At 36.5% G+C, this 24,289-nt stretch overlaps 1 protein-coding gene across 2 annotated transcripts in view; it reads right to left on the bottom strand.

Moving 5' to 3' along the window:
• DPYD (dihydropyrimidine dehydrogenase) overlaps positions 1–24,289 on the bottom strand; it is a 335,213-nt gene that overhangs the window by 234,517 nt on the left and 76,407 nt on the right. For both annotated transcript variants that reach the window (XM_051624784.1, XM_051624785.1), the window contains exon 4: positions 8,596–8,683. In XM_051624784.1, the coding sequence (XP_051480744.1) occupies positions 8,596–8,683 (88 nt within the window). The remainder of the gene's footprint in view (positions 1–8,595; positions 8,684–24,289) is intronic.

Genomic DNA, 24,289 nt, shown 5'->3' with positions numbered 1-24,289 from the left:
GAAACTTGTCTAAGAACACCATGCAAGAGTTCACCAGGCAGAAGGCTGCAACTGAAGTCCCAATGGGAGTAAGGCCAACTGCTGCCCAACTCTTCCTTTGGGGAAAACGTGATGGAGTATACGAAGGTGAGGTCCTAATTCAGAAAGCTCTGAGGTGTTAGCAGTTGTAGCACCTGAGAAAAAGAAGAATCATATCCTCTTCAAATGAGAGCAGCAAAAAGTATATTGTACATGTTACTATGCTAATTTTTAAGGCATTAGATTACCTGTATCAAAAAATTTATATATCTTCTAATCTTTAACACCTGAAATAATTTTTAACAATAATTTTTTAGAAGTAGAGTTGGGATAATGGTTGGACTCAATGGTCTTAAAGGTCTTTTCTGACTAGAACAATTCTGTGATTCTATGAATCTGTAAAAGACAGTCACACCTGACATCCAAAGTGTTTCCCTTATCTTTGGGAGCAACAGGGCAAGTCTTCTGCACTGCTTGACTAGGGTGCTCCAACTGTGATAAAGTGGACACCTCTAAAGATGAAAAGGGAAGTAGAGGTTCAATGCTGCCTTTGTTTCCCTGTCTGCCAAAAAATTCACTCTGTCAATTTTACCATTCATGAATTTATTATGTACTCACAGGAGAGCTGCAATTCCCTGGCCCCCCTCTTCCACAACACCAGCATAACCACTGTTCCCACTGATACTGTCCAATATCAGTGAAAAGATATGGCCACGTGCTGCTACTGTAACTCTGTGAGTGACTGAGAGCAAGCCCATCTGCAACCTTCCTGATACTCCAGACACAGTCCAGCATGGAGGCTGGGGCTGTGGGCAGGACTTCAGCAGCCCAGCTCTTAGATGCTTCAACTCTTTGTCCTTCCATTCTATTTAGTTATTTATCCTGCCTTTACTATGTTGATTTATTTTTAATGAAACAAACATGATAGAAAAATGTTTTCCAATACCTGACAAAAACTGGCAGTGAAAACCAGTGTAACTTACTAGACTATACTGAGCAGTGTTATACAAACTGTGTTACAAAACCGCAAACCATTGTGTTACTACAGTAATGAGAATTGGTAGTATACATACAGTAGGATATGTACAGTATTCTTAAATGTTTAATTACATGAATACTTTGTGCTTATGTAACATTTTTTTAAAGCTGAAAATATGTATTAATTGTCATTACATTTACCAGTGACATTAAAGATAAAACATATACAGAGTATTCACATTTTATAAAAAAACCTGTCACGAAAGCAGGGTGTAGAAGGCTGCAAACAAAACAGACATGAGATGCCAACCTAGCAAGCTGATGACTACACACCACACACTATACATGAGAAAGGATCAGAATTGAAGTGAGGATTCATTAAAATGGTCAAATTACTCCAGAGCATGAAGTGGTGCAAGCTACCTGAAAAGTTTGGAGTAATTTATTTATTTATTTCAAATAGTGAAATAAGACAATTCAATTGGCTAGTTTCTTACAGTCGTCACAGAGGAAACAAGTCTAAAACTAGACTGTTTCTGAATGTTTTAATGAGATAAATATCTGCTCATGCCTTTGTTCATAGAATCTTTTTTCCTGTGGACATCCACAGAAATAAATTATCCAGAAAAAAATCTGGATAGCATGTTCTGTGTTTTCCTGCATCAAAATGTCAATAAATACTACATTGCTAACACAGGGAACAAAAACAAGCCTTAAGCAGACATCAATGATCAGCGGAAACCAGACAGAGGAGAAACTACCCATGTATCATTTGGAAGCATTATATAATTTGTATGCAAATGAGACCGTTTTTTACTTTAAAAAAAATTCTTATTTAAACGCATAGGATCAATACTGAGAGACCAGAATAAATTTCCTGATAGGAAATGCTTATAGCATCTTTTCTTTCAATCCAATTCAAGAGATTTTTATATAAATTCATTATGCATCAGGGTGTTTTGATAATGTAGCTTTCTCAAAAACAATGAAAAATACGCATTATTATGCTTTGTGTAACAAAAATGAATACATTGGCTTTATCAGGATTTTTTGACATAGTGAATTAATCAAAAGAAAAAAGTCATTTCTTTTTCATCTGGGTTTAGGGGCTTTTTTTCTAAAAAAAGGGGGGAGACATAGCAAAAACTATGAAAAAATATCACCCCTTCCTCCCTAGTTCATGTTCTGTGATGGCTTTAAAATTTACTCAAGATGTATCAAATTAAAATATGTTCATATATCGAAGATCCACTTTTTTAAGTATGTTGTTATGTAAGTAGCATTTTTCACACTGACACACACTAGTTCAAATATAAAAAGAAATGCCCCCAGTCTGTCAGAGCCCCCCAAGTATCTTCCGAAGAAGATTGAACAAAACATAACAGCAACTTATCAAATCATACATATTCTATACTATAATGCTGATGATTTTTAAGCAATCCAGAAATCTTTCACATCATTTGACTTGTGTCATCATAACAGGACTGTAATTTCACACAGTGTCACTATCTTTTTACGAAAAAGAACGGAAGAAATATCTTGTACTGTCATTTTGTCCTTTGTAGTCTAGAATGTGAGAGATTCCTTAATTGACATAGTGTCATCGCAAAAGTCTATTCTACATAATTACACGATGGCAACTGAAACCAGCTGTCAGCCATTCCATTACACTAAGTACAAACAGACATCTCAAGAAAAGTCACTGCTTCAAGTGCATCAATTTAACACCATCACTACTTTTTCTTTTAAATGTTGTGGGTTGTGTTGTTTGGGTTTTTTATTATTATTATTTAGTGACCTGAAAAACACAAAGATTAACAGAAAAAGCTGAATTAAACAGCACGTTCAAAAACCTGGGGCCTCAAAGTAGTACTTATAGATTAATTGTGATGCTTGTCTGTATATAATTATTACCAATTATCTAGCAGCTTTCTGACTTCCACAATCCCGCCTTGTATTTACAGTGTCCCACTTACAGTATTTTACATATGAACTGTGACTCACGATTTTCTACAGCCTTTGTAATGGCATATAGATGTCCTTTGTTAATTTACTCAGAGTACCTCTGGCACAGAAAAACCATCATTCTGTTTCTCTCACCTGTCATAATCCTATGTCTCTCACCTCCCTTTCTCCCTTACAATCTTTTCTTCATTTTTTCTTAATGATCCCACAGCTTCTTGTCTCTTGCCTTCCTTTGTCTACTCACTTTTCCTTTCTCATTTCCAGTCTATTACCACTTTTTAATGTACTACCTCAATCTCCCAAATTTCAGATTCATCCTTTTCCCTTGGTATCCATCCCTACGTTAGTTTGTTCTGTCTGCCATTTCTCCCTTGAAAAACCAAATTTCTGTCTTGAAAAAAAGCCTACATATTTCCTTTGGTTTCACTTAAACCTAAACATTCCTCTGAAATCCTAAAACTTATTTGTGTTTCATAACTTTACTGTACTGTTTCTAGGATTCATTTTTCTCTCTCGTATTTCCCTACCAGCATTCTGCACACTCCAGGGACAACCTTTTATCCAGAGGGCAGCACAGCTCTGTTTGGTTTGGGGTTGTTTTTATGTTTCCGGGTGTTTTTTGTTTTGTTTTAAAGTATGCTGGCCACCAGAAGGTTTACATCCACCTATAAAGTCTGTTAGAACATGGTTGACTTGTCAGCTTGGACCAGTTTATCTTTATTATTAAGAAATATCAGAGAAGATGGTCCTTCTGAACAAGAAGAAGACTGTTGAATCAATGTCAGGAGTCATTTCAATACCACAAGACTTGAAATAAAAATGTGAGAGCTAGAAACAGAGCTCTGCAGTGACAAAGTGTGTTTTTTGAGTACTGATAACACAACAGATACTTCTGCACCCAATTCTCCATTATAGACTCAGATTATAAAGGCTGAGTCACTCACTCTATGCCTGTGGCACGTAACATATCTCAATAACCCCATGCCTAAACTGCACCAACAGTTGTTTCATAATGTGCCTACTATAAAGGTGTCTGATAACATAAAGCTCCAAGACCATCTCATTGAGTGGTACAAAGGTAGAGCATGTGAGCAGGTGTTGTGGACATCTTCCTCTGGCACACACTTCTACTTAACAGGAGGAAAGCTGGACAGGCTCCAAGTGTTCAGGTTGAGAGTTGCTTCCAGGAAGCTGTAGGATAATGGGTCTGGAGCTCCATTCTACCAAGTCCTTCTTGCTTTGATGTATCAACACAGAGGAGGGAGCACATAAAATCCTAAAATCACTTCTGGTACCTGGGCAGGGGGGCAAAGCTTTCCTCTGCAGCAGCTAAACTCTTTTTTTTTTTTTTTCCTTTTTAAAGCAAGAAGTAACCATGATGGTATTTGTGCATTATGAAACAAGGAATGTACACTTTGCATTGTGAAGGCTGCATTTAAAGAGAGGACAGCTGGAAGTCAGAATAGTGGTTTGTAACCTTCTGATATTTAGGAACAAAAGCAGTAATCTGTACATAGTGATTCTGAAGTCTGGTCTCTGAGGGCCACAATTCCAAGTGGTCTGCATGAACCAAGGAACACCGACTCGGAAGATACAATAGAATAGGACTGTAACTTTATGAAGTGGAATTGTAATCCAGTTTGTATGGTAAAAGAGAATGGAACTTGTGGGTTAAATTCTACTGAGTCACAGCAGCTAACACAATACAGCATAAGTGACATCCTTTTTGTCAAAGAGGCTCAGGGTTCATTGAGTCTGGCAATTCAATTACCCTCTCAACCCAGAAACAACCCCTCTTCTCCTGTCCCTCTTCTATTCCTCAGCTCAGGCCTAATGGCAGAACAGCTATATTGTACAAGGTCTGTAAATATCTAAAAAGCCTCAGGCTCAAGAGAACAAGAGTCCCTGACCTTTATGATGCTACAGCAGTTTCCACACAAAAAACTACATACGGTTGAGCTCTTAAATACTTGACAAAGTAATTCATTTTCAGTACACTGTCTAAATACTCTATATTAATAATGAATCTTCTTCAAATAAATACCTGTGTGCAAAACTGCTTACTGCTTACACAGGGATGAGGACAACAAATTTATTGAACCAAGTCTCCTCTGAACAAGTAGAAGGGTAACCTGCTGAAAGGAGTTTCTCAAGTGAGTGATAAAGAAAGATTCACAAGCAGAAGCAGAACTTTGATAAGCTTAGCAAGCATACCAGGATTCCCTAATTTATTAACCTCAAATACCTGAATGTTCTATGCTTCACCTATTTATTTTTGTCTAGTAGCTACCAGATATATTTATAAGCTTTTAGATTGAATAACAAAGTTTATTTACATGGTGAAAACAACAAAAATATTTATAATTTTGAAAAGTATTTTCAAAGCTATGTAAAATATCATCATGTGAATTAAAAATACTTCTATGACAACAAAACAAAAATATTCAGCAAGCAGATTACTGAATGGTATCCAAATTATTATTTCAATAAAAGCTTAGAAAAATATATAACAATGTGGAAAAACTACTTACTGGTTCCACTAAAAACTTTCAGAATTTTAAGTTAGAAGTTTTAGTGTCATTTTCAAAAGCACATAATTCTTGATTATCTGCTGTAAAAGCGTATGGTGCAGGCATCCCAACAACCACAGCAGCAGAATAAAAGAGGGGAGAGGACACTGCAGCAGCAGCCATGGTAGTGGACTCTCATACAGGCTCCTTGTATCTATGGCTTGCTTGGCAGAAAGCAAGGAATGTCCAAGTGCAGTAGTGTAAAAGCACAGATACATACCTACACCTAGAATAAAATCTTATTAATAAAGAAAACCAGAAGAATTTACTGCTGCTTTTTCTCAAGAATTTGTTATAATAGAAGTATTTTCTAGCAAAGACAACAGAAACTAATTCATCAAAACAAAAATACAGCCTAGCAGACTGCAGCCATCAAGCCAATGTTGGGTTTCCCGGAGGCACTGTTTATTTCCCCGATAATTTTCTTGCTGCATGAATTACAGGAGGCACAGCCATTGACATGGTGGCCACAAATATGCAGGACTTTCTAGCCTTGTTTCTCAGCCCATTACCTTAGCTTTTTTTGCAAAGCGTATTTGGTTGTGGGTTTTTCTCCTTTCTAGTTTAGGGATTTGTTTGGATGTGGGTTTTTTTGTTGGTTGGTTTGGTTTTCTATGTGCTTGCTTGTATTTAAGGTCAGCATTAGAGCTGTTGAAGAGAAACGCTTCTAAAATCAAACTATATTACATTTCTTCCAACAGGGTAAGGAGAGAAAGACTGTATGTAAACTCACACTTGGAAGTGAATTTCACAGAAGCAACACCGATTTTAGGCATGCAATTTCCCACCCTGTAACCTTTCGGCTAGCAGAAACTGACAACGTGACTTTTTGAAACTTCCTGTGTGTCACTGTTTCCTGCTGTCTATGCAATTATCAAACATCAATATGAGGTAAAAGCAGTTACAAAAACACTTGTATACCTTTTAGAAAAACTAGTTTTAGACTGGATACAGAAGCTAGTGATAGATAGGGATAGGATCCAAAAATAAAGACTAAGTACTTTTCAGTAATCTATGATACTTAGTTTTTTTCTTAAAAGAATTCAAAATCTCCTAAGAGAATAGTAGTATGCTGCAATTCTTTTCTAAGGCAGGATTTCCTGATGAAACAGCAAGCCATCAGGTCACCTGCTCAGGACAAAACCAGAGTCTTACCTAGCATCTGCAGTTTCTAAGATGATTTGAAAGAGTTACGATCAAACACCCCAAACTCTACAGGGTTGATGCAACTCACCATCTGACAAGTTAAATCTGCCTTTATTAAAACCTGTAAGAGTGCACCCAGTGGCTTCAGCAGGGCAAAGACTTCACACCTTAGAGGCAGTTTCCTAATATTATTCCAGTTTACCTTTGTCAAAGTCCAAATCTTAAAGCTCTGCATTCCTCCCGTCTTTAATTTCTCTGCTCTGAAATGGATTCACAGGATTGGTAATGAACCAGCTCTTAATTACTTATCCTGCCTGACAAGTAATAAATGGATTATATTTCTGAGGCTGTCAGAGTCCAAAAGATCCACCAAACTTCTTGTTGCAGAATGTTGCAGTGTTAGTTCTTCTGACATCCTCGGCTGCAGTCTTCAGTCCCTGCTCCCTAGTCCCTTATTCCTAGCTTTTACAATTTGCTAATTGATTCCTTTCTCTTTCCTCAACACAGCACTCCATCCTACCCAAAGGAGCAGCATAACTAATCCTTAATAATAAAAGACCATCCTGTTAAAATATGTGCATAACATTTGCTTTAGGTTTCCTAAATGAACTACAGCAAAAAGATGAGACGGAGACAGGCAGTTTCATTACTGCCTTGTACCTTCTCTGTTCTGTTTGTCTGCTTCACCATGCCTGGAAGAGGTAATAAGCAGCAACGTGCCACATACTATGCTATGGTTGCAAGCAGATGCCTATATTAATGAAAATAAACACTGCAGTGACAGGGTACAGATTATATAGGAAAAATCTCTATATGCGGATGCTAGGAATAATGCCAATTACTGTCAACCACATCAACACAGTTATAATTGATACATGCCTCTTGATATCTCCTCTTATCACCTAACATTTCTTGTTAAGGTGCAGAATTTACTGGTGCCTTCTCCATTCAACACACAAGGTAGTAAAAAGAACATGGCTGTGAACTTGCACAAGCAGTGCTGCTGCAGCCCTCTTCACTCCAGCTTTACCCACGATGGACCTTTCAGCTGCATCTAACACAGTGACACGTTGGAGCATTAAACGCAGCCAGAAAAATCTTTGTAGCACCCCCAGTGGATTCTAAGTCTGGTTGGGTTCATACAGACAAATAAATCACATGGCAACTAATGATTCAACAGATGGAAGCAAGTTTTAAAAGGTATGGGGCAATCAATATACAGTCATCTTTAGGCTATCCCAGACAGCTTAATTAATCTTTTCATATCAACTTTGCAGTTATCTTCATTTATTTCCATTTCTGACTGTTATAAGTAATTTGTAAACCACAAATCAGAATAATGTTTTTAAGATTTCATTATGATTATAGTAGAATAGCCTATTAATAAAGGTATAGTACCTCCAAAGAGAGGATTGAATTTATTCCTGTAGTATGTTATTAATAGTTTAAGTGACTGACTACATTTGCATTAACAGCTTCTTACTATAAACTACAAGAAAACATTTCTTGACATTACCACCTTTGTGTGGTATTGTTTCTTAAGGAAAATTTAAGCCATAATCACTTCATTTAAAAAAAATCTTTAATGAAAGAAAAGGTTCATAATGGTAATACTCCAGGTAGCAACCAAGTTAAATAACTATATGTGATGTTCAGTTTTTTTAAAATCACTATATCTGAAAACCAGCAAGACCAAAAACTTTATAGAAACAGAAGACACAAAGAAACAGATTTGTTCGATGTGCTATCTGTACAGGCACAAAACAGCAGTAAAAATAATTAACAATTAGCTGACTGTTGAACTTTAAAGCACCTGCTGTAAACACTTTTTTTTAAGACTTTAAATGCAATGTCACTAACACAACTGCAAGTAACTTCTGTTATCTGCTTGCACATACTACTGCCAGCCTGATTTTACCTTGTTTGCAATACTTGTGATGAATGACTTGATGTCCAGATTAGTTGGGCAGCTCTTCTGGCAGGGGGCATCTGCACACTTCAAGCATCTACAGAAATAAAGAGGAAAATGTGTCAAGGAGACAGAGAATACGAATACTGTCAATACCATATGTTGTTCAAGTTAGCATGGTAGAAGATAAGCCACAAAGGAATAATACAGAGCATTTTCACAAAATTTCTATTTAAAACCTCAAAGCACTTCATGATCATTATTGACTTGCATTTGACACTGGCCATATTCTGTTGCCTCCACTTTACAAAGAAGGCAGTAGGGTACAGGTACAAACATATGGTCTACATATGTCTAAGCATTGGAAACGATGTCTAGTTACATAGAAGTAATTTATCCCTGGAATCCAAGATTGCTAAACTTCTGACCATCTCATTTTTCTATTTGAAAAACAACTGTGCTGTGATTCTGAATTTGGTAACAAAGTTCTGGAAGGGTCACCATGGATTAAATTTTGGACATTGGACAATCAGACATACAAACACAACATTATTTCCACAGAACAGGGAATTACTTTGTACTGTAAGCACTAAAGAATGGCTAATAAATATTCAAGTTACTTTTCCACAAGTTCCCTGTGATATGTCTGTGACCACTAAAAACATTTCAGTAGCCTTGTGCATACTCCCAAATGAAATCCTTAAGACGCTCATCATCCCTACTGACAAAACCTAACTGTATATTAAAACATACTAAGGAACAAACATTTATCAAGTGTTCCTGCATAGATATCCATGAGGATGTATCAGACTGGTTGCTTGCATAAGTCTCATCTGAGGATTAAACCTTCAAGGTAGTCTACACAATTTAGCAAAACGTAACATAAAAAGTAAAAGTCAGCTGAAGAAGTAAAATAGTTGTCTATGAAACACAAATGTATTTGTGCACACTTTTGATTTTTCATATCAATGATTATCATAGGTCAAATGCCACACTACTAATTATCTCAAAATTCATTAAGTTATTCCAGATATTCTTTCAATATGATTTTACCAATATACAGAATTTATGTTAATGGTGGTTTTAACAATCTATAGAAAATGAAATAAAATTTTGTTTTTAAGTATTATCTGAGTACAGCTACTTACCTAAGTTCCACAAGTCCACCTTAAATATTGTTACTTAGTGATAGATAATAACACTGTGGGGAACGGCTGGGACAGAATATTTTCAAACACAGAAGGCAAGAGGCCTATGACTATACACACAAAGAAATTGAGAGAACATTAAAAGGAATTAAATGCCTGGAATACCTGCAGTGAAAAAGTGGCCTAACTTTTTCACACAGATTGCTTCCCCCCCCGCAGTTCAGGGTGGAGTAAGAAAGAAGTCAAAGCTTCCTATTCTTTATTATCTAGTTGGGTATTGCAGACATCACGGCACTAGTAAAATTTGAAGGCACGTGTGGTAGCGACTGTTTGGATTTTCTCCCAGTACTAGTAATGGGAAAAAGGTCCCTGAGGAAATACTTCAATGAAAACATGTCTCAAAGGCTGCAAAACCTGGAAAACCTGTTGAAGCCAAATCCAGGTTCAACACCATAGTGGGTTAGCAGTCAGGATGTCAGAAGGCTCTGGCAGAAGGGCACCAGCAGGTTTAGCTGTGGCAGTTAAACACATTGCTGCCCAGCACTACCCACGTGTGATGAACCCCCTAACAGACCAGTGAGCACCTCAGAGGGCTGGTGTGGCCAGAGCACCAAGTCAAGTGGATGCATTCAGCATTCTAAGCAGTAGGAAAGCCAGCAAAGCATTACTACCAGAAACAAACAAAAAAAAGGAGATACACTAGAAAAAATACACCTCTATTGGGGCTTGGATGATCATTTTGCCTGTGCAGGCAGTAAAGAAGTAAGGCAACATTTCCTTTATGACTTTTTGCTCTTCATTTTCCCGGATGTGGTTTCCTTTAAAATACAACAGCCTTGTATCCAAGACAAAAAGAACTGCACTTAACATAAAATACATTTCTGTAGATTATATATAGAATAATCACATGTCAAAACTGACTAAAATGACATGTAGCAGAATAAGCAGTGTACAGACTACACATTGTGGCTAGCAAGCATCTTTACCAAATTATTTCTTCTTTGATTTTTGAGTGGGTTCACAAATAACAGCGGTTGAAAAAGTCAGCTACTGGGGGGGCAAGTAACGCCAACTTGAATGGGAGCTTTGGGGAGGAGAGAAGGGTGCCATGAATGTGCCAGTCCAGACTTTCTCTTATAATAATACCATATTTCGATTCTCTGAGAACTCTGCAGACTAAAGTGCACCAGGCTGCCATTAATCCCACTTATCACCCTGACAGCTCAGTAATTACACTCCTGCTATAGCTAGGTACTGTGAGGTACTGTAGTCCTAATAAAACATCAAGCACTGTGAAGAATGCATGCTGGTGAGGTGTTTTATTAAACTTGGGGGGTTGATCATGAAGTGACATTAGTGTTGACCTATTTTTCTACCTGACAATAAATTATCCTTTGACCATACCATAATAGATATTACAGAGTGCATTTACTGTACCAAGGAGCAAAGGCATTGCATTCTGGTGAACCAGGCAAAAAAGCATAAATAAAATAGTAGAATCACCCACCAGAAAGTTATTACATAAATTGCTGCAAGTGATTGATTCTTTCAAAAATCACAGGAAAAATACCATGCTTTTACCATGAGCTTCAATTCCATGTGCATGTCCCCATATGAAGAAACATTATTACACATCTTGCCTTATTTTGTAACTGTCCTCCCACCTTATGGAATCCCAACTTTCATTTTACGAGGTTATTACATTACTATGACTTTAATTCAAAATAATGTAAACGACAAATGAAATGTAAATATCTCCAGCTCACCTGCTAGCAAATTTAAGTGAAGAGCTACATGCTCACTATTAAAAACAAACAAACAAAACAAAAACAAAAGAAAAAAAACAAACTAGAACAAAATGAAACAGCCATGTTTTTAAGTGGTCAGACTATTCTGGACTGCATAAAAGCACAGAGCATTAGAGAAAGACAGACAACCTATACTAACCTCAGATGGTGTATCTCAGCATTTCTCAGTACAAGCATAGGAAAAATCCTTCCAGCTATCACAAAATAACCTATTATAAATTTTTCCCCAATTTTTTCATGGAACATGATCTCCTTCAGAAACATACAGGCTATGTTGAATCTTAAAAGATATAATCTTCACTTCATATGCATATTGATTTCCATGTAAAAGGCAGGACCATAGTCTTGGCCACTAAACCCCAGTGTGAGGAACTCAGAGAAAAGGATGGATATTTTCCATTTTGGAACCACTTAGCTATTGGTTCAACTCAGTCTTGTTATGAAATGGTAAATTAAATTAGACTTAAAGCCCCTACAAATGTTATGCAAGTATAGCATATTTATATAAATACTTATGCAAATATTATCATTTGGCATAGCTTTATAGACATGCCTGTGACTTTATAATAATGGAAAATCAATTTTCCCACACGTCTAAGCTCACAATTTACATTTCTTACTGAACAGTGTTAAATTATACGTATGTAACCCCAGTGAACTTCAAATCTTTAACTTCTTATTTTTAAATGTTGCAACACTGAAGTTATTTCTTGTTTAAGGTGAGTGTGCTTGCGAATCTCTTTCAGGCACAAAATAATGGATGCAAAGGATACTTACACAGTAGCCCAACATTATCAGCTATCAGGTTCGTACCTATCAATTTTCTCAGTGCAAAATAAGAACCTGAAACAGTGCATGTACACCTACAAACTTATTCAATCGACCTCTAATAGCACAGGTACTAATAAAAGACAAACAAACAACAACAAAACACAAAAACACAACAACAAAAAGAGCACTAGATTACCAGCATCTGAAGACAATAAAAGGAAAAGACACTTCAAAAATAATGAGATTTTTTTCAAAGTAATAAAACAAAAAATGGAATAGACAAAAGCTGTAAAATTCTGGAACACATGCTACCTCTTGGGAAAAAAAGTTGCAGGGAACCATGAAGTATACCTATGCATAAAGAAGAATAGAAAGCAAATGAAGAAAAGAAAGGAAAAAAAAAAGGTAACAAATTTCTTAATCAAAATGTTGCCTTAGGAAAAATAACACCAGAACCAGTTCTCTACTCTTCTGCAAAGAAGAAAAGTGAAAAGGAAGCCATAGTCAAGAATAATTTTCAATCAATAGGTCTCTTTGTTCAATTGTTTCAATATTATTCAGCATTTTATTTAAAAGTTAAAATTTCTGACAGCCTGATTTTTAGGTCTAGACCAGCTCTTAACACATTTTTGCTTCTAAACAAAGAAGGGCAATTCAGTTACATCATTACGTAAAATTGCAGTGAACTATTGTCTATCTAACTGGCAATACTATTACCTGAAGTGCAATCACATGTATGCTGAATGGCCGGGGGTGAAACAGATAATCTGGAGTAATAGTCCACAACGAATCATTGCTGATAACCTAGCACATTTTCATATATCACAAAACAGGCCAAATAACCTTTATAATGGTTAATGTTGGCAGAGGTCTAGAAGCAGATTAAATCCTAATCCATTTATGTGGATTTCTGCAGGATACAAACATTCATTTTGGAAAAAGCTTCCAGCTTTATGATTTCTGAAGTTTCTAAAACTTTATCCACTTCTCAGAGAAGTAGCCTAGAAATCCATGTAACAGTTTTACACAGCTCACATCATGATTTTCTGTATAGCTTCATGTGGCTTTTGTCAATTAATTTTAAAAGAATGGTAGAGCTGATTCCACCTAACAAACTTGAGGCAGAAGCAAAGAGGTTTTTTTCCTTGAGGTTCAACCTTGATGATTCATGGCTAATTTTGCAGAATTTAGGCTTTCTTCTCCTAATTTAATTTTGCTGTATTTAAACAGGACAAGCCTAAATAGAGATTTGGACATACGCACACATTTTAAAAAGATGTCAGGATAAAGATCCCCTACTGCAATGGAAAGCCATTGGTGAGAACCTACTGCTGGCAGCTGTAAAAAACAGACTTGCTGACATTATTTTCTTCATTAAAAACAACAAACAACATGCAGAGAATCGAACAAAAAATTCTCCACCCTTTTCCTGTTCATCACATTTTTCAATGCATAGAAGAGGAGAAAAAAATTATATAGCATGAGGGAGATTTCATTGCTAGGTTTAAATATTAACAGGTGATGTAAAGGATTTGATGAGTACCGAAGACAAATGATACTTAGAGGAATATTTCTTTTCATTCAAAGTTGAGACACAGAAAAAGGGACTCTCACACAATGCTGAAAAATCTATTGTGTATGTACAATGTAATGATTAAGATAAAGTAATCTTAAATTAGAACAAACTATGAGTACATAATTTTGGACCATAGAAGAAACAGACATAATTGCCAAGAATTGCCTCTGAACACCAAGAGCATCAGAAACTGTATAAAAAGCAGTGAAGGCAGACTATACAAGGAAGCAGGTAGCATGGTCCTGGATATGAAATATTGGAAAGAGAGATGCCCAGCCTAATAGCAATGCCCAGGATGCATAAGAAACAAAACATTCAGTATCACTAAATTAGTAATACTAGTTCATATCTGAAGAAAAAGCAAACATTCCCACATCATCGTGGTTTCCTCTTCAGTCACCTGGGGGTCCCGAGAGTGTCCTGCAGACCCATGGAAAATGAGAAAACTTCTCTGACAGTAAATTAAGATGACCAGAGAAAGCAAACTTTAAATGGAGGCATTCTGCAGGATTAGAGACAAATATGACATGGCTGTTGCTAGCTACAGGAGGTGTAAGGGAGGTGCTTCTTATTGAAAGCAAAAAATGCTCAGAGGCAAAAAGTAGTCTTCAGACACAAAAACCTCCTACCCTAGGTGCAAACTAATGACACTTACAGACAAGGTTATTTTCAGACTCTCTCAAGAGGGAGCGAATCATACACTCAAACTCCAAATAATTCCATTCATCAACGACTTGTCTTTGTTTTCTTCTTAGGCTCTTTACATCACCACAATTCTTTTTTTTATCTAATTCTGAATTCTCCTCAAGTGTGGGAACTCTTCTCGCCCCTTTGCATCTGCTTGGCTGTCTTCCTGTTTTTTGTAGTCTTTTTTCCTCCATTCATCTGAAACTTCTCTACTTCTCTGTCATATAACTTTCCATCGTTTTTCAGCATAACTCCATTATAATAGATAATGTTGATAATGTAAAAACTACATGACCCAATATCTGCCAGCAAGTTTTTAAGTCAGTGATGTAGGAGAGTGCACATCAGTCACCTTTCAATTCTTGCCTTCCACCATCTAGCTCGTAAGAATCTCCATTTCTGGTAGGTTCCTGCACTAAACGTCTCTTCTGCACACTCAGGATGGTGCTGTTCCAGTCTGTGATCAGACATATGCAAATAGTGGCTATGATAAGAAAAGCAGATTGGGGAGATTTGTTCTTAAACCCTTGCTGAATGATGGGAATGCAAGCCAGACAGAGTTCTTTAGTCAGCTCAGGGGTAGTGCTCTGAGCACCCGTTTCATGCTCCAAGTCAGTTCCCAGGAAATTGTATTCTGCCTGCTCTTAAATTCCTCCTGTCATTTTAATGGAACATGGAACATTTCACTTACAATATTGCTATATAGCCTCAAAGGCTCCTGCCTTTCACCCACTTCATTTAAAATAGATTGTATATCATTACTTTAATCGTATTTCTCCAGTTTATATTGTTACAGAATAAAACTACTAAAAAAGAAAAGCAGTGCAGGTTACAGAATAGTGTTGCAGAAAGCATGTATATCATCAGCACATTCCAAATCAGAAAGGCTGCAGCATCCTTTTGACATATGAGAAATCAAAACTATTCTTTTACTATATCATGCAAATCACGTCAACCATCTTATGCTTTCTCATAGACGCAATCTGTGAACAAGCAAATCAAATTAATGGTTCACATTTTTATTAGTAACTATGTTATATGCAGCTCGTACCAAATCAATAATATTACTAAAATTATATTTCTTTTAACATTACCGGCACTAGAATCTGTATGGAATACCTTTCACTAGCTCCTTCACTCCCACACAGACTACAACGGCTTTGGAGTTTTACTAGGGCAATTTATTTACAGCATCTTTAAATCTATGCACTTTTTTTTTTTAAAATAAACCATTTGTTACATATTGGTCTACCACATTGAGTTCTTTGACTTATAAAACAAAGTTATTATGATGTCTCATAAAAAGTATTGCTGTGGTACAGGAATATACTGCTTTTATATTGTATAAAGGCATGAAGTCCGTTGAGTACAAAAACCTATTTGTTCTTTCTCCTTAGTAGTAGATTTTAAATGGGATATGTCAACCATATAATTCCTGACAAGTATGTGCAGACTTATGTACTACACAGCTCTCTTATGTCAAACCCATCTACATGCTTTTACCTGCAGGAATTATTCCACCTCAGCCTCTTAAACCACAATGAACCTCTGATTCTTGATTTGAATGTTTTTCTTTTCCATTTCTTGCATTTACTGCTAAGTGACAAAGGTCTCTCCAGTTTATCAGCACATCATGTTTTGGACGGGGCTATTAAAAAATAATAATCTCTGCTTCATGCAGGACTGTGGCACATCAAATGCTGCTTCTGTTCTCACTTTCGACACTACTGGTGTCATTATGTTTAAATCAGGCAAGGTAGTCAGAGAGGAAGTAAGATTTTAGCTCTAGATAATACAGAGACAGCAACTGCGAGTCTCAGTAAGATCAACTTACTTTCCATCAAGAGGAATTTGAGGTTATTCCCAAGAAGCACTTATCGGTTTGGGTGCTATCACAGAAAACCATTACAGGAAACAGTACCTGGTGTGCTCAGGAGACTCCTGGTCTTCTCATCTTTTCAGTTATGCCTCATCATTTCTATTGTGTCACCACCCTAATGAGCTTTGGTTGGTCTCTTTAATGATCTTCTGCCCCAGACAAGGGCAGTATTACTGTACCTCTTCAGAAAGCTTGTATTTAAATTTCTACATTTTTGCAATTCCAATGAATAACAAACTAGATATCCATTTAAATTGGCTTCAGAAATTCAATACATTGATTTGTCCACTGGCTTTAAATTCGGACAGGTAGACTTGTAATTTGGGTTGGATTAAAAAAAAAAATAAGTCTCTTGCTTTTGCATATCTCTTTTTAACCTTTTTTTAAAAAAAAAAAAATCCTCTATGGAACTCTCAGCTCAGGCTTCAGTCTAGGAGCTCTGTACAAATGTACAGACTTTACACTATCTTATATAATACGCTGAACCTTACCAGATATGCTTAAACTGAAAAGTCAACAAATGTGGTGCTTGAATTTCCCACTGAAATATTGTATTAGAATTAGAATTTAAGTACTTTAATCAGCCCTCACACTTTATACCTATTCCACGGCCTAATTGCTCCCAACAAGTGCTTGGCTAAGAAGTTATCATTGCTCCCTGAAAAATGATTCTGTGAACTCCTTCTGGCAGGACTTAGTACATAACTGGCCTAAAGATTGTTGCTTTGTACAATGAAGGAATAGGTAATCAGGAACTGGTGTCTTCAAATTCAGTTATTTAAAATTAATGTAAGAGGAAATAAAGTTGAACTTAGCAATGTACAAAAGTATGGGATACATATTCAGAAGAAGAAAAAAAAAAGCAAGCTTAGCTTAAGTTTAAATTTCAGCTTTTTTTTCCTATATACTCACAGAATCACAGAATCATAGGGGTTGGAAGGGACCTCGAAAGATCATCTAGTCCAAGCCCCCTGACAGAGCAGGGTCACCTAGAGTACATCACACAGGAAGGCGTCCAGGCGGGTTTTGAATGTCTCCAGAGAAGGAGACTCCACAACCTCTCTGGGCAGCCTGCTCCAGTGCTCTGTCACTCTCACAGTAAAAAATTTTTTTCTGATATTCACCTTAAACCTCCTATGCTCCAATTTGTATCCATTACTCCTTGTCCTATCACTGGTCATCACTGAAAAAAGCTTAACTCCATCTTCTTGACACCCACCCTTTACGTATTTGTAAACATTGATGAGGTCACCCCTCAGTCTCCTTTTCTCCAAACTAAGGAGACCCAGCTCCCTCAGCCTTTCCTCATAAGGGAGATGTTCCACTCCCTTAATCATCTTTGTGGCTCTGCGCTGGACACTTTCAAGCAGGAATGCTTAGGAAAGAGCAGGTGCTGTAACTATTAAAGTCGGTACTAAAGAACCTGAGGGCCACTTTCATTTTATCATAGGAAACCCATTCCGTAATCTGGATAGCTATCCATCAGTCATACTTCATTCTTAAAAAACAAAGAAAAAACCCAACAAAACAAAAACCTGCACCTTTTGAGTAAAGAATATATCAGGTTAGCTGTTTTGTCTCATTCCCTTTGGAACAGAAATAACTTTCAAAAAAATTTCAAATACAAATATTTAAATAATAGAGATTTCAGAAATATTCACCGTAAGCATTGTTCCCATATTCTTGTTCGTATTAAGCATTATGAAATTGCTGTTTCAAAAGTAGTAATCAATAAAAATTAAACTGTCCCAGAAAAACTAAATATAGTAATCAGTTTTATTACTGTCAACAACATACTTTTATTTAAACCAGTTTTTAGAGGTACAAAAATAAGTAGCTAAAAGCCAATTTGCAACTTCTACGTAAACACTGATTACATCTCACACTAAATTAATTAACGTGTTCTCAACACCATAGGAGCACAATTTAATTTGCTGATTATTATGTCAAACTTCATAGTATCCCATATTATTCTAGTAGTGCAAAAGAGACAAGAAACACACTCACCAATAAGACTTTGATGCTATCTGTTTAGAACTTGGACTTGTGCTCTTTCAAGTCCTTGAAAGCAACACTTTACCTGCCAAACCAACCACTTGTGGCTCAGCCACACGTAGCCTTACGGAGTTTTTTAAACGAGTACATTCATGCTCCCCACAATAGTGATCCCTTTCACATAGGAGACAGCTGTTACATGATGTTCAATATCCTTTTAATCCTCTATAGACCTTAGACAGAAGGGTTGACAGAACTGACAGTTTTTATTATAGCTTGCCCTGTACACAATAATCTTCTTTCACTTGGACTATCCTCCCAGAAGTGTTACAGACTTTTTGACTTACATCAAGGATTATTTCTAGTCTTTTTAGGAGAGAAGAAATTATTTTTATGATTCTTATCCTGTGTGAATTGACTTTTCAAAATATGAAACACCTGTTGTCTGTCTACCTTAATGTCAATGAAGCTCCTTTGGGTTCACTTCAGGAAAAATATACAAGTTTGTTCACCGACATTTTTTCTCCCCAAATGCCTTAATCATCTATGCACATCTTACAAATGGCACTCTGTACAATACATTGTTAACAGCAGGAAAACATATCTACTATTTATTTGTACTGAAAACTTTGAATATATTTAATAGTAACATACATAAATAATCTACGATAAATTATGATGTAACTAAAATACATTAATTGGAAATTAAAGAAAGTGTTCTCAGTTAAAAACTACAAAACCGGAAGACACCCATTTCCTCACTACAGCACCACAGACACTAATGATCAGACCAATACTGCTAATGCTCATCTGTCTTGCAATTTAGGCATGCCAACAATTTCACTACAATTAATTCAAGAGTGACTTAAACAAGAAATCTTTGTGGAGAAGTAGCCTTGGAAAAGGCAATAACAGCAAAATAAACTAACATTTCCCTCCAAAGCCCCAAAGAATTACTGGGTTCTCGCTTTACCATCATCTTGCCAGTTGTCTAGAGAACTGATCTGATGTTGATCTAAAATCCAGCCACTATCAAGGGAGACATGACTGGTCTCTGCACATAAAGCATTCCCAACATTTCCAAACTCATGATGCAATGGACAGGGGTATGGGGGAAAGGGAGGAAAGAGGGTAAAAGTTCGAGGAGGTTTGTACAGGCTTTGCTGCTGGTATCACCTGAAGATTTGACCCTACATTGACTGTATTCTGGAAGCAGATAAATGCAAAAAATACCTCATTCAACTCTGTATTCAAAATAAAAGTTTCAGAAGTTTCCATTTTCCTTGTTTTCAGACTTGTAAGAAAAAACATTTTTGGCTGATACTACAGTTTAGAACCCCAGAGAAAACTCTAAGGTCAGTCACATTTCTGCTGTAAATCTGATAAAAATTATTCTTCACATGAGGAGGTAAGTTATTGACCCCAGTCAGCCATCGTTTTCCAAATTTTAAAACTCTAAGACCAAATGATTGGTATGTGTGTGCTATATCTAGATTTTGCTATAATCGCATTCACTGTGAAGAATTTTATAACATTCATAGTATGATGGTCTAAATAAAATTAATAGCCAAAAGTCACTCTCCAGACTTTTGACATTTAAATGAAATGAATACATAATTTAAAAACAAAAGGCTTTCTTCTTTTTTTCCTTTCTTTGTTAAACCAAAACTTAAAGATAGTAGTGGTAATATGCAGGCTCACTTTCTACTGATCTCAGTGGTCACCAATTACATTTAGAACCTGACTCTCTTGCTGGAGAGACTGGTTCACAGAAGCACCACACTGCAGACTGCTACCTTATCACAGTTTTCTTCATTCACAGTAGGAAAACTCCTACATCCAAACTAGTTAACTGAGGAGGTAAGACAGCTGTTCAACCTTTAAAGTCTCTCTAACCAGGACTACTGTAAAGTTACAGAAACAGAAGGTTGGACTAGATGACCTATCAGGTTTATCCTACCTTTGCAATTTCTTCTGGTATGTTGGGTAATGGCCTTAAAAGCAGCAAGTTTATGTCTGCATATCTATCTGTAGTTGAGGTTTCCCACAGAGATAAGCAAACTTCAAAGAATTTAAGAGTTCATATATTTCTCAAGATATTTAAGGTTACCGAAGTGACACAAGTAATCATTTTCCTTATAAAGTAAACCCCCTTTTTTAACAACTTAGCAGTCACTCCAGAATTAGAGTAAACAAAAGGACTGTGGTTAAAATAATACTACCTAAAAGATCTAAAATATGTATTATATACCAGGATTTTAAAATACAACCCCCGAACACATTTTTAAAAGGGTTTGATTTCTAAATGCTATAGCATGGGCTTTCAGGTGGATGTATATTGGCAAATATACATCTACTAGCTGAACACAGAAAAGGCACTGGCCTGCTAATGTCAATAAGGCTTAGGTGGCAACTAGACTACAATCAATTCAGCTGTGTTTGCGAAAATAGGACAAACACTTTTGCTGTAAGGAACACAAAAAAATATCTTGCATTTTAGATTTTACCCTTACAACCTAAGAAGGAAGAATTTTCTCATCCTTTCAGGAAGATTATATAAAAAGCAAAGAATTTGTCACATTTCCTCCCATAGTGAAGCTAATGGCATAAGAATGAATACATTTTCTGGGATGGCTGAGCATTGAAATACTGTCTGGAAAATATTAAAAGAAATGGGTTATTTCAGAGAAATAGAGATTAGAGAAATTTTTGGGTTGAATTTTAAAAAGCATTAATCTGTTGATTCACCATGGTTACACAGATTACTTGTTCTTGAATACATGGCATTCTACTTTGTGTATGCTTAAATTGTTAGACCAACATCAAATGTAGCAAACCCAGGACTGTAAATGTAGTGCAACTGAAGGAGCATACATTTCTCATTTCCCAAAGGGGTTGCATTTTCAAAAACCTGCTGAAAGGATTTAAATATTCTCTTTTGGTAGGTAGTTTCTTTTGCTACAAATGAGCTGATGTCTGCCTTTTGGCAATTCTTTCTTATGCGGTCATTTGAAAACAATTATAGAAAAATGTTAAAATTGAGATAGATAGATAGATAGATTAGATAGATAGATAGATAGATAGATAGATAGATAGATAGATAGATAGATAGATAGATATCCAGAAAGACCCAAATACTGCATTCCTTAGACAAGTCACAGAGAGATTTCAGAAAGCCTCGGAATCAGTACAAAGCTGCTTCTTTTCCACTCCCCATTAGTACCTCATCTCTCTACCCAAACACACACAGTACACATCAACAACTTACCAATTCTTCCTGCATCCCAGGCTTGGACGCTATGATTTTAGTGTTGCTTTTTTCTAACCCAGAAGCATTAGAGTTCAATGAACACATCTGAAAACTTCCAGCAGCTCCATGCCTCAGAATTTATATTATACTGTGATACAGCCTATGATATCAACACAATCACTCACAGGTATAGTTTCCCAACCAGTGTCTCTTTTGCTTAACAGAGGGCTACTAATTGTTTTGTCTACTCTATATGAATGCCAAAAGAAGAGTATCTGCACACTCATATGGCTCTTACTATTAAAACTCTTCTCAGTAAGAAACCTGAGGCTCTCTACCCATACACTTCTTATCACTGCATAACTCTCACTTTCCTGAGCACTGCTGTTGCTAAAAGCCTCACCATGAAAAAAGCCAAGAGGAGAACCTCCCTGATGGTTACTACTGTCAGTCTGCTCTATTCCTGCATCCCTGGCCCCAGGAAATCCTAGCTATTTTTCTCTCCATCCTCACCCAGAATCTGATCACAGCCAGATATGTTCCAAATAGGAGTGTAATTGTTTACTAGTAAGAGTTTGGACTGTGAGTGCTGCTGCTGCTTTACTGGATCTCTTTCTCAGTCAGGACTTGCCTGGTCAGCAATTTTCAAAGTAGTTAGCTCACCTGCACCAAGGCATCTTGGTCATGGCTTCCAACTTCTAAGATACTTTGTATTAGAATCCCACTCTGGCCCCATTTCAGGTGTATTCAGGGCCGCATTTTGTATGAGGGGCTGGAATGGTGCTAAACATTGCTCAGTCAAGAAAAATACCTAAAGATACTAGAAACCACACAGGTTCCATCTTCAATCTGTGAGGTCTGACTAAAGTTATGCAGTTCAACAAAAAATATCAATATAAATTCAAACACTGTGAATCTGTGTATTAGTTGTGTTGCTGTTGCATGTTCCATTACCTAAAATGAAGCAGTGGAACAGAAGACATCAAATGCAAGTAGAGGGTGTTTAGTCACTTGTAATTAAGTCAATGCAATTTTTTTTTCCTTTGCTAGCCTAAAATAGCAGAAGGATAGAGTTATCCAGTCTTTACCTTCCTGTTTCACTGCAGGCTTGAAATGTACTAGTCACATTACAACTAGAAACACATTATTGAAAATAGCCCCTACTCATTATTTTCTACATTCTGAGGCAATTTTTTGCATAATCAGATGGGATATTTTGCCAATCATGAAAAGTTTGTCATTCTGCATTAGACAGGAATGAATAGTAAAAGTTCTTTGTCTTTTCTTCATCCTGTTATTTCTGTATCCATGACTAACCTCTTCAGCCCCTTCAAAGACCACGAGCTTTTAGAGAGACAGGAGTTTGACAGCTATTGCTCCAAGACAAAAAAACACACCAAGAAACAAAAAAACCCTAACAAAAACCAAACAAACCTAAAAAACCACAACCAGTGTATTTCAAATAGGAGCAGAACTCCTGTATGTATTTAGAAAGATCTCTCCACAAAACCATGTTGGTGCTTTACACATGCTAAAATCCAGCTACAAAGTTCTATTAATCTGTTTCTACAAAACAAGACCACACAAAATTCTGTCCACAGTTTCAAACAAAAACAATAGAAATACACACAAAATACTACAAAAAGCAATATAACTCTTCAGTTTTTTCAGCGAAGAGGAAGTAGCGACACTGTTCTGGCAAAATTCTCTACTGATAGCACAGCGTGACCCTTGCTTATATATATATGTATGTTTACTAATGCAACACAAGATGATGTACTAGCATAAACAGTTAATATTGAAGCACAAACATCAAAACAGATTAAGTACATTATGTGACCCATTATTCTTTTTTTATTGTTTGTTCACTTGCTAATTTGCCCAATTCAGTAATTCATTAAAGGGTTTCCCTATCATTAGTGCAAAATAGTAATTTTCTAGCACACAATTAAAAATATGTATTAAACTTATACTTTACATGTTTGTTGCCTTTGTGATGAGAAAAAAGTTACATGCCCAGAAAAAATTCCAGGGTGATTATTTTGAACCTGAAAATAGCTCTACACAACCTCCTGACGTATTTCTCAACATCAGCCTGGTGAGTGTACTGTACTATCACCAGCATTCTCCTTCTTAGCATGAAAATATAAAGCTATTTTTTCTGAATAGTTCCTGATAGCACTACCTATTCATATATTTTAAACCAAAGTAATTTCTTTGCTGGATGACTCCTATTATTGCCACACCAGTAACATTACACCTGTCCTGTTCCTTCTCTAACACACACTTTTTCCATAGTATAAGCCTATGTCACTTTATAGAGATAAATCTCAAATAGCAACAGGTTCCATGGAAAAATTTAAACATCGTTTTGGTTTTAGATTCAGTCAAATAATAATTTAACTATAGTTCACAGCACTGCTTTGCTTCACTCTGTGCCAAACAGAATCAACTGCAGACTCAGACAAGGCAGGTTCACACCTGTACAAAAGGCTGTGTTTATCCCCCTATACTTACCTAATGATTCACCATCAACACAGCACCTGAGCATCTCTCACTCTTGGTTTGTACTTCCCTCCCCACCAAAGC

This window comes from Apus apus, chromosome 7, assembly GCF_020740795.1.
Source record: "Apus apus isolate bApuApu2 chromosome 7, bApuApu2.pri.cur, whole genome shotgun sequence".
Classification (NCBI taxonomy): domain Eukaryota; kingdom Metazoa; phylum Chordata; class Aves; order Apodiformes; family Apodidae; genus Apus; species Apus apus.
This window is presented reverse-complemented; position numbering and strand designations above follow the sequence as displayed.